At 36.5% G+C, this 11857-nt stretch overlaps 1 protein-coding gene across 2 annotated transcripts; it reads right to left on the bottom strand.

Annotated features, from left to right (window-relative positions):
- Window positions 1–7552: 7552 nt before the first annotated feature.
- Window positions 7553–11598, bottom strand: LOC131150844 (IQ domain-containing protein IQM1-like). Of its 2 annotated transcripts, XM_058101864.1 has the most exons (10): window positions 11571–11598; window positions 11118–11485; window positions 10380–10800; window positions 10167–10281; window positions 9996–10061; window positions 9267–9355; window positions 9085–9172; window positions 8766–8996; window positions 8557–8658; window positions 7553–8338 (listed from the first exon to the last, which is right to left on the bottom strand). In XM_058101864.1, exons 3-10 carry the CDS (start codon window positions 10793–10795, stop codon window positions 7868–7870), a joined length of 1578 nt encoding a protein of 525 aa, XP_057957847.1. In that variant the 5' UTR covers window positions 10796–10800; window positions 11118–11485; window positions 11571–11598; the 3' UTR covers window positions 7553–7867. The 2 variants fall into 2 exon arrangements, with proteins under 2 accessions (XP_057957847.1, XP_057957846.1); XM_058101863.1 differs by lacking the exons at window positions 11118–11485; window positions 11571–11598 and having other exon boundaries at window positions 10380–10873.
- Between the last annotated feature and the right edge of the window lie 259 nt (window positions 11599–11857).

Genomic DNA, 11857 nt, shown 5'->3' with positions numbered 1-11857 from the left:
CGCCCGAAATTTAATTCCTGCAATTTACATTTTTCCCCAGATTAATTAATCTATTTCTCCAAAATAATACTCATCTAACCTTCCGTAGGCTCCATATACCTCAAATTAATATTTAAACTATTATTTAATATCCCTACTTAATTTTTCAAATTTTGCCTGCGGGTCCCAAAATTACACCCGCAGCGCTCACCCAAGCCCTAAATTTTAAAAATCCTATTTCAGTCGCAGATGCTTAATATTTTAGCATTTCTAAATTAATGCTAATTAATTAAAAATAAGCCCCTTAATAATGGCCGCACCCCAAATTTAGAGTTTTGGCCCGATACCTCCACGAGAATTCCGTCCCACTAGACTTGTAGAGAATCATCCATAGATTCTCGTGGTGGTGTCCGTTCGTCAATTGGGCTTATATTTTGCAAGAAATTAAAGAAAAAGGGGGAAATGGCTTACCCCAGGGAATATGCCTACGCCGCTCCTACCACCGATCCGCTCCAGTAGAAATGACGGCAGCAACGAATGGAGTCTAGTGGTATTTTCGGATTTTCTATCGGGCGAAAATCCATCACGAAATCAAAGAGAGAGGGAGAGAGAACGTGAGGAGAGAGAGAAGACCTGCGCTGTTGCAGGAAAAAGGAAATAAAAGAAGAAGAAAAGAAAGAAGAAGAAGAAGAAGAAAAAGAAATCCTGAAGCTGGAAGCTTCAGGATGTAATAATGTTAATAATAATAATAATAATAAATATATATTTAATTAATATTAATAATAATATATTTTATTAAAAAAAATAAAAAATAAATTTTAATTAATTATTTTTTTTCTTTTTCTTTTAAAATCTGATTAATTAATTAACTAATTAATAATAATTTTTTTTAATTAATTAATTAATTAATTTTTTTTTTTTTTTTTGGGTTTTTACAGTTTGTACGAAAAATTGAATATCTGTTGTATTCCCAATGTGTGGTCGGAAGAGGAAGACTTGCCCTATGACAAGTTTCAAACTGGTTCAAACCCGGTTAGGAGAATTAGGTGCACCATCGTGTTAAAGTGTTGTATTAGGAGTCGCTCCACTTGTTAAGCGAGTCATAGTGGAATCCTCTTACTTGTGAGCTTGAGGCAGGAACGTAGACAGTATTGGTTGAACCTCGATAATATACCGGGTGTGCATTTTATATTTTCGCAATTTATTTATTGCACATGTGTGATACCCCGTGGAAGAAAGGCCTAAAAGGATTAGATGTTACTACCCATATTAACAAAGTGTACTTTTTTTTTTCGGAAGCCTTCCCATAAGAACTCCACGGTTTAGCGTGCTTGGCTTGGAATAATCTTGGGATGGGTGACCTTCTGAAAAGTTTTCTTAGAAAGTGTATGAATGAGGACAAAACACACTAAAAATTGCACGTATTGGTCTATGCGGCCAGTTATTAGTCCGATAAGGTTTGCCCCCTATTGTCTGGTTCAAGTAGAGGAGGAGAGACGCAGTGCTCCTTGGTAGATACAGGTTGGGGCATTACAAAATGGTATTAGAGCGATTGCCTAGTCGAAAGTGTGATGAGATTCACATCGCCTGGGTATGGAAATGTGGGTTTGCAACGAGAACATTGCGTTCTGTAAGTGGGAGAGAATGTGATACCTCGTGGAAGAAAGACTTAAAAGAATATTCATATCAACAAGGTCACCTTTCTTATCGGAAGCCTTCCCATAAGAACTCCACGGTTAAGCGTGCTTAACTTAAAGTAATCTTGGGATGAATGACCTTCTAAGAAGTTTTCTTAGAAAATGTGTGAGTGAGGACAAAACACACTGAAAAGGACATGTGTTGGTCAGTGGGACCAGTCATTAGTCTGATAAGGCCTGCCCCCTATTGTTTGGTCTAGGTGGAAGAGGAGAGACGCGGTGCTCCCTGACAGACCTAGGTTGGGGCGTTACAAAGATAGTATCGGTCAATTACCTAACCGGAAGTATGATGAAATTCACATCGTCTGAGTTTGGAAATGTGGGTTCACAATGAGGATGTTGTGTTCAGTAAGTGGGGGAGAATGTGATACCTCGTGGAAGAAAGGCTTAAGCGTGCTTGACTTAGAGTAATCTTGTGATGGGTGACCTTCTAGGAAGTTTTCTTAGAAAAGTGTGTGCGTGAGGACAAAATACACTGAAAAGGACACGTATTAGTCTTTGGGACCAGTCATTAGTCCGATAAGGCCCGCCATCCTTGTTGTCTGGTCCAGGTGAAGGAGGAGAGACGCAGTGATCCCTAGCAGACATAGGTTAGGGCATTACAACATGTATGTTATTTTCAATAGACTGTGAATGGTGCGCATGATTTAATTTCCGCACATTATACTTATCTGCACATTTGGGATTGCATAGAAAGACCCTAAGTTGTGTATTACTAATATCTCGTTTAACATAGGAAGAAGTTTAAAAATTCCAATTCACCGCCCCCCCCCCCCCCCCTTCCTTGGGAATACATCAATTCCAACACCAACCCCTATCCTGAAGTTTGTCAAAAAGATACTAACCCCTCAAAAGACTTGTCTTTTGCACAAATACAAGGAGAGATTTGAATTTTTTTTAGTAAACTTTAGGGAAGGTGCCTAAAATTTTTGATATCCTAGTAGAGGTCTTTAGAATTTTTAAAACCTCTGGGTAGGTTAGTGTCTTTTTGTAAAGTCATAGTGGAGATTAACGTTTTTAACCCTTTTTATATGATATGAATACCATTAAACAACTGTAATCTAATTATTGATTTTGGTTATAAATCTTCTTAAAACAAGTTCTCATCCAAAATTTCAGATCCACTAATTACATGGTGTTATCAAAATGTGATATGTCAAAACATAAAATCTTAATTACTATGTGAAATAATTGTTAGTTGCATATATTATGTGATTCAACATTGCACTTGTCTTATGTTTTGGGAGATTTTGGATTTAAATTTGAATTAGATTTGAATAAGATATTATATAAAATTATAATGAATTTTGTTCAAATTTACCTAATTTTAAATCTAAAGTCCAAAATCAATGCTCTCAAATGCAACGTTAGTATTTTTCATTAAAAGAGTTTATTCTTTTTGTTCATGAGCAAATGGCTCAACGATTCCATTCACTACAACAAACTAATTTGATTTTTGAGAGTACCAACTAATCCAATAAAAAAAAAATCTATCCCGATCAAATATTTGAGGCATTGGACCAACGTGTTGCGGAACAAAAATGTAGAATGACCTCCGATGAACTTTTCAATCTCGATCACTTGAAAAAGGATGAAAGAAGAGTGGCTTGGAGGGCCTCGGATATACTCCAGGGGATCTCTTCGATGCCTAACTAAGGGATTAGTTTGAGAGATTATAAGCAACAATATGTGAAAGGAGGACATATTGCTCTTTGCAGATCGCATGGATCAGATTCTTCCTTTTAGAGGAAAGTTCTGCAGGGTATGCCTGATCTGTTAAGTAAATCTAAGTGGAAGGTTAGAGAAGGAGATGTAAAATTGTGGTATGATAAGTTTCTAGATTCGGGACCTTTATATGCAAATTGTCCAAATGATGCATAATCTCATATCAAATTAAAAGATTTGGTTATCAACAATGCGTGGGATGTGGAAAATTTGCAGAGGATTTTAGGGTATAATAAAGCGAATGAAGTGATGGAAAAGGTGGGAAATTTTAGAAATTTTTCGGACATTCTGATATGGCTCCCGGAAAAGGATGGCTGCTTTAATACAAAATCCGCATGGGATGTTATCAGAGTAAGAGCTCCAAATTTTGATTGGGCTAAGTGGGTTTGGAACAAATGGTTACCGAAGAAAATTTCTATTTGTATGTGGAAGGCTGCTTTTGAGTGCCTAAGTGTTGATGAAAAGGTGAGAAGGGTGGGGGTTTCTCTGGTTTCGGCATGTAATTGTTGTGAGATGAGGCAATCAGAAGATTTGGAGCATGTGTTAAATAAGGGGGACCTTGCTTCTGAGGTTTGGAGGAAGGTTTCGGTGGAGGTAGGTGTTCCTTTCCTTAGGCAACAAAGTTGGAAAGAAAGAGTCCAAATGTGGTTTAATAGGGCTTCTAGGTTCTCTCAATTGGGTTCATTGATGGGTTTGATTCCTTGTTTAGTAGTTTGGAGGCTGTGGAGAAGGAGATGTGTGGCTAGAATGGGAAGAAAATTAGAGAGTAGTACTGATGTGTGGCTCTCCATTAAGTATTGGGTGGGGGTTTTGAGTAGGAACATGACAGAAATGGTTCAGTTAAAGGATGCTGATTTTCAGGTTTTGCAGAATCTGGAAGTGCAAATTGTGAATAAAAGAATTAAAACTATGCAAAGTGTAAGATGGTTAAAACCGAGGCAAGGGAGATTGAAACTAAACTTGGATGGGAGCAGCCTGGGGAACCTAGGGCCAGCGGGTGGTGGTGGCATCCTTAGAGACCATACAGGTTCTTTTGTATTTAGTTTTTCAAAATATTTTTGGTTCTTGTTCAAATAATGAAGCTGAATTGAGAGCTGTGTTGGAAGGAATAAAGATTTGCAAACAGTTGGGTCATACCTGTATCGATATTGAATGTGATTCGAATATTATAGTTAATTGGATTAGAGTCAGGAAGTGCTCATTGTGGTATTTGTGGGATTTTTGGGAGAAGCTTATTGGTTTATTGGAAGGAGTGGATTTTTCGATAAATCATTCGTATAGAGAAGGGAACAAAGTAACAGATGCCTTGGCTCGACAAGGTGCTATGAGGAGGAATAGTTTGTTTATAAATAGTAGTCAACTCCCTAAAGTTAGCAATGGTTTGTATAAATTGGAGAAGATGGGTATGGCTTATATGAGGTATGTTTAGCTGATATTCTTTTGGTTTTTGCTCATGCTTTTTGCTATTTTTCTTTTGTTTGTTATGTTGTGTGAATTTTGTTTTGTAGGTCCTAATTTGTTTTGTTTTGTTTGGACTTGTAACCCGGTTTTGGCTGGATGTTGGTGTTGTTCTTTGGGAGATTTTTAACATTTGTCTTTTGTTATCTCTCATTGATTGTCTTGTAACCACGGTATTCCTCCTCCAAAAGTGAGGGGTTATCAATAAATAAATGGAGGTACCGCCCTTCTTTAAAAAAAAAATAGAGTAGTTTAGAATGATATACCTTGACCTTATTTGCAATGTTCCCCTTTTATATTGGCGAGGTTTGACCCTTAGGAGATTTGCCAATTATGAGCATGTTTATAACGTTTGACGTGAATCCCTCCAATTATTACCGCGTTGGTGTAGATCGCTTTAATTGTCATAGCGCTGACGTCAATTGCTCGGCTAGAGCAATTGACTTTTTTTTCAGTAAAAGAGGGCAACACCTCCTAACTTTATTAGAAAACACCTCCCTTATGGCGGAGGAATATCGTGGTTCTAATCTTGAGACTTTGGGACAACAAAAACAAACTCCAAAACTCTAAAACTAACTAAACCAATATAAATCAAATAAAAAAACCAAAGACCAACAACCAAACAAAAAAAACTAAGAACTAAACAACTATAGGGGAAAACAAACAAAACTCCAAAAGATAACATAAAACTTCAGGGGAATGATTTGATTTGATTTGTTAGAGCAATTAACTTGGATGGTAACTGCCCTCACTTATTCTCATTTTAACTTCTGAGGTAATATATTTTTGGGGTTCTTATGACAAAAAATAATGGTAACACTTAACTTGAGACCATGGCCCAATTTTCAACTTAAAAAAGAATATTTAGGTTGGACTAATCACACAGCCTTCAAAGTTGAAAGCTAGGAAAAAATACAAATAATAAAAAAAAAAATATATTTCCTGGGTAAGTCAAAAGTCAAAACGCAAATTTGAATGGAAGTGCACACTATCTAGGGTTTCTAACTCGTGTCTTTTCCATCTTTTCTCTTCTATCGTTAATTTCTCTTTTCAGTTTTTTTGTGCACTTACAGATGATGAGAAAATCTAAGTTAGAGAGAACACAATTTCAGCCAGTGTCATTTACCGCAAGCATGGGAGTCCAGGCTTTTCGTCCCATTTGTTTTTTTCTGCATTTAATTTTTCTTCTCTAATTCTAAAAGTTTAAAAAACATTCACCCCAGTCTGAAATTTAACTTTTAGATTTGAAGGAGTTTGAATTTTAGGCATAAATTTTATTAAATTTATTTTTAAAATTACATAAATTCAAATTCAAAACATATAATTTATGCTCTCAAACCCAGTCTCTAATTATTCAATTCAGCAATATTACTCGACTGGTCCGACACGAAACCCGGGGGAGGGGGAGGGTGAAAGTAATCTGCTCATTGATGCACCTCTGATAATTCACCGGGATAAACTCTCAAGAGGGAATTGACCCCGTGACCTTAGGGTTACCAAAGTCACACGTCACCCTTACCACTTGAGTCAACCCAACTAGATTACACGACGGACAATTAATATTCTTTCTGTGCTACAATCTAAGAAATGCAACGGATTATTATCATATATATATATATATATATATATATATATATATATAAAATTTTTAAAATATTTAAATTAGCATTATATGGTTATATCTAACTCGTGACCTTAAGGTTACAAAAGTTACAAGTCACCCTTACGACTTGAGCCAACTCGGCTAGGTTACATGAGAGACAATTAATATTCTTTCCATGCTACAATCAAAACGTTATTATGCTCTAAGAAATGCAACGTGTATATATATATATATATATATGATTTTTAAAATATTTAAATTAGCATTGTATGGTTATATCTAGTATTTGAGTGTTACCCCATATACTTTTGTTTTAAATAGGTCAAATTTTAAAAATTTGTGTAAGTAGGTGCAAGTATTCAAGAATACATCACATGGGTTTAAATAATTGAATGTGTAAATAGTAATTTTTTATTTTTTTAAATCTCTGAGAATAACTGAGACTTAATGGCATACAATTTAATATAGTCTGATAAGTATAAATTCTAAAGCAAGTCATTAGTTATAAATCTTGAGTTCGATTTTCACACAACCAAAGGTTATTTTGTTAATTAATTGTCTTGAAGTTTGCTATTGATTTATGATCGAGCCCCTATCTTAATTAAAAAGAAAAGAAGATAAGGAAGTCAATATTTTATAATTTTTATCTCCACCATGCTAGTCATGCCTCACAATTTAAAAATATATTAACATTAAATAAAAATAATTATATTATATAAAAATATATTAAAAAAAGCAGCAAAGAAAACATCAACAAAAAGTTGTAAAAATGAGTGCGTAACAAGTAATTAATGAGTTTTCATCGCCATTATTTATGAATTTTGTTCATAAACATAAAAGACTTTTAAGATTGATTTGTTGATTAAACCAGCTAGAATTTCTTCTTAGCAGGCTCTGCATAAAAAAATAAAACAAAAGATAAAATTTTGAATAGCAAACCCCTTGCTGTTCATGGAGTCAATTCATTTGCAGCTTACATGGAAAAGTGATTTACCTTCATGCCAATACAAATTGTAAAGCATCTTTTAACTGAGAACAAAAACAGAAGCAAGAAACAACAAAGAGGAGAGGAAGAGGAAGAAGAAACACGGATGAAATCATTCAAATATATATTTTTTTTCTAAACTGAGAAAACATGTACCTGCACATATTATTTAGTCTTTTACATCTTAGGAAAAGGTACATTAAACAGCCACAATACAAAGAAGTCAAAAATTTTTGACAGGAACAGAGTATGATTTTAGCCCTCTGCGTGCGCAAAAACAAATTAAATTAAAAAAAATAAAGAATGTGATTATTCCCTTCTACACTACTAAAATCTAAAACTACAAAAACCTGTATTTGCGTGAGGAAGTGCCTTAGTTGCCAAAAGTCCCAAGCCACTCAGTTGTGAATGCCTAAAGAACTAGTTTGCAGCAGCCAAGGGAACCCTTGGGCTAGGATGTCCCATATATGCAAGTCTAGGCGAAAGCCGGATCTTCGGGCTAGGTCGTGGCGAAGGTATTGGAACACGACTCGCAGAGCGGCCAGGCGAGGGCTTCGGGGATAGATTGACCTGCTCGAGTGCTTGGAATTGCAGCTCTGATGGGTAGTCCCGGACACACCCAATCCGAGGCCCAAGTCCAGTGGTCCACTTGCAGGACAAGCGCTTGGCCAAGCTGAACACTGGAGCTTCTTCGTTGGCTCCATTGGTGCTTACACCATCTTCTGCTTCTTGAGGAGCTGTTGTGATGGATGTCCTGTCCATGGGCAAACCAACATCAGGAGATTCTGTATCTGTTGATACTGTGGCTGCAGGGAGACACTCATCGATTTCTGGCTTGGAATCCTCAGTAGTAATTTTGAAGGAAGTGGAATCATCATCTATCGCACATCTCTGAAAATGAAATGGTGAATATCAGATACTTCAATTCTGCCCAGGTCACAAGGCTCAGATAATTTGATTTTAGTTACTCGAAAAGCACAGGCAGATCCACCAGTTTAGCATTAATATGCATAGAAACATACTGGGAAAAACAGACAACTACACAACTACATGCACAAAACTTTATGTGGTGCCAGTGGCATTTGGCAAGAAGAGTTGGGAGTAATTACCTTGACATTGCTTAAATCTACATTGTGCTCCTCAAGGAAACTAATCAACTCTTTGAAGTTCTCTTCAGTCGGGAGGTAGTGTCCGCTATACGGCCATATTGCCTGAAGAAACACACCAAAGAATAAGCTCAAAACAAAAATAGGGATAAAATTAACTGACAAGCCAATATAGAAATCATGTATCGAAGATGTATATATATGACATGTACCTCAAGAACCCCGTCATAGGCAACCATTCTTCCAGCTGCTGTGGTAGCCCCTCCTGATAGAAAACTCGAGTGCTGAAAAACACCCTTTTTCTTCTGTCCCACGTATAAAGCCCTCGACGTGCTTAAAACAAAAATCCACTTACTGCCCTCTACTGTATTTAAGGGTATACCATTTTGCCTATAAATGAGTTTTCCACTCTCCACAATCACTTCATATGTTTCCCTCTCTTTCTGCAAAATCAATTAAGTGGGGATCAGAAATAATGTTATACCAATAAGACACAACAGTATATAATCAGAATATTGTAAAGAAACTTACTGGTCCAAGATACATAATGCATTGACGCTGTAGATCCATCCTTAAGCAAGCCTCAAGATTTAATTCTTTACCGTCGCCAACGTCCAACCTTCATTTATATGGAGAAAGCAAAAATAAGAACGGGGGCATAAAATTAAGAAATCATGTTGGACGGCGAAGTTCTTTTCATAAAGGATATTTACCAGTAGAAGAAAGGTTGAGTGCTTTTGCTATCGGACCAAACATCATAGTAGAAGTGTAAATTGTGACCATACCGATGGCGTGGATCAATCTGTAAAGCAAAATGAACAATTAACCAGGGTAAGCCCATCTATAACAACCAATCTAAAAAATGCAGGCTAAAAATTGAAAAATGGATTCTATAAACAGCCTTAGACAATTGATCACTATCCACCACATCTGTCAAGTAAAAGTGCAACATCTATGATTGCACATCTTCTAAAGCATTAAAAAAATTCAATTTAAATTTGTAACCCAATCTCTATCCTCCACAGTTCAACTCATGGAAATGCAAAGAACAGACACATCAGCACCCAAAAATTATGAACAAGAGTCAAGAAATGCATGTATGGAAAAATGAAAAGTGCATATTGATCTACAACAAAATAGTTGAGGCTACCAGAGGACATGCATTCAAAATTGTATCCCATTTTCAGTGAAGAGTCTACAAAAGAAAGCGCGTTCCTTTTTAAATGAAGAGACGAAGAGTCTACAAAAGCACCCAGACTAGAGTCAAGACTGACTGCTTTAAGTCAGAGATTTGACTCATTTAAAAATAAATCTGGCCTATTCAATTACTTTCCTCAAAATAGAAAAACAAAATGCACTTTTTGAATAGAAAAAAAAAAAGTCATGCAAAAATAAAAATGGCAAAGAAATGATCATCCAGTTAGAAGTTTGCATGAGCTTACAGCTTCAAGCCAGTGTTGTAGAGCGAGTTTCTGAGCCTTCTCATTCTTAGACAAACCCTTTCCAACCTGTAAGTACACGAAATAAGATTAGACTAATTACATTGTAACATAATTGTTTTCCAAAAAGATTAAAACATACAGCAGCTCTGAATGATTCATCCATTAAAGTACCTTCGCAGCCCTTGTCCTTGCTCGAGCCCACCGTGACAAGGCAGACTCTGGTTTCTCTATGTTGAAGAATGATACTGAGCATCGCTTTAGAGACGCAAAATCCAAGGCCTTCCACCTACAAGTTTTTCGATAGATATAAGCACCAAAACGAACAAAGCAGAACAGAAAACAAGCTATGAACAAGGCATCAATTGAGATTAGTCAGAGAGCAACCAGAGCTCCTCAACGACAACTGCACAGTCTGCAAGATTCCGCCGAGTCCGGTAACTCTTGTAAACTTTCTGAAGCTTGGTTGCAGCAGCATCAAGCTCACTAATGGGCCGTGGAGAAAATAGTACCACTGGCTCAGGACGGAAAATTTCGAGCTTTGACTTGTTCATTTGCTCACGGGGTTCGCTCTTCAAAGAGAGAAAGCCCAAACCCTCCTTGCCAGAAACCAAACTAGTTTCAATCTTTGTCTCCTCAGATTCCCAGTTCTTGAAGCTTATTGACCTTCCCATAACCTTTTCATCAGACCCACATGACCAGTTCATGGTTTCTGGGCTTTCTTTCTTGAAGCTAACTGTCCTCAAGGTCATCTCTTCATCTTTCCTTCTAAAGCTTATGGACCTTACGATTATGGTTTCCATGGGATCTGACAAACAGAAAATTTTGTGCCTCATGATTTCATTCCACGATGAAAGGAGTAAGGAAAGACAAAGACCCATTGATTTCAAAAAGGTTTTAAACCTGTATTTGCACAAATTTGAAGAACTCCTAATTGTAAACTTTAGAAAGTTCAAGAATGGACGAATAGAAGATCACAGATTCACAGAACAGACTCTTGGTGCTATTTCCACTTATCCCAGACAAAACCCAGAATTCAAATAACCCACCAGAAATCGAGCACCCAAAACCAAAAACCATGCATTAATCAAACAATAAAAGTGAAAAAAAATGAACACCCCTTACCTCAAATCCGAAACCAGGGCCTTCCCAAGCTCTCTCTCTCTCCCCACTCTCTTATGCGGCTCTTGCTCTTCACAAACTACCAAGCACAGATATCACAATTGCTCCCGACTTTATATCTATATATATATTGGACTCAACAGCATTGAACAAATCAAAATAGGTGTGTCAAAAAGTATGCAATAATGGTGACACTGCTGAAACGTAAAAGAGGGGAAATGGCGGGTGTGGAAATGGCGCGCGTGGTGTGCGCGGGGATCTTCAAGGAAGTTAAAGAGAAAGGATGGAGAAGCTGGGTAAATTCTCCTTTTGCGAAGCAGCCAGAGAGAAATCAAATCCAAGCCTTTTACCATTCTTCTTCAGGCTTGACCCTAGAAAGTGGAAATCAACGATTAGTCACGTGGGTTTGAATTTTGATCCTTCCATGTTCATAAAAAATTTATGCTTGCGCCTTACCCTTAAACGCTGATTACTCCAAATTTGTAAATGAAGAATTTTGTGTGTATATATATATATATATTGTACACGTATGAATTGTTTTTATATATAGAAAGTTTGGTGATGCAATACTACATTTTGAGTAAAAGAGAAATGTCATTTTATTCCCATATAAAGATATTTTAGGAATTTTAAGACTTGTACCCAGTGCTTAGTAGCTTTCGAGTAATTATAAATAAAATCATTTTTTTAAAAAATTACAAAAATATATTATTTTAGTAAAGTTATGGATGATTAGGAGTATT

This window comes from Malania oleifera, chromosome 3 (genome assembly GCF_029873635.1).
Source record: "Malania oleifera isolate guangnan ecotype guangnan chromosome 3, ASM2987363v1, whole genome shotgun sequence".
Taxonomy (NCBI): Eukaryota; Viridiplantae; Streptophyta; class Magnoliopsida; order Santalales; family Ximeniaceae; genus Malania; species Malania oleifera.
The sequence above is the reverse complement of the archived record's forward strand: the minus strand, read 5'-3'. Positions and strand labels throughout refer to the sequence as shown.

Coding starts and splice junctions, on each gene's coding strand:
- LOC131150844 (XM_058101863.1), bottom strand. CDS start 10,873: ATGGGTCTTTGTCTTTCCTTACTCCTTTCATCGTGGAATGAAATCATG. Junction 10,282..10,379: donor GTTGTCGTTGAGGAGCTCTG/GTTGCTCTCTGA, acceptor AAAAACTTGTAG/GTGGAAGGCCTTGGATTTTG. Junction 9,173..9,266: donor ACTCAACCTTTCTTCTACTG/GTAAATATCCTT, acceptor ATATAAATGAAG/GTTGGACGTTGGCGACGGTA.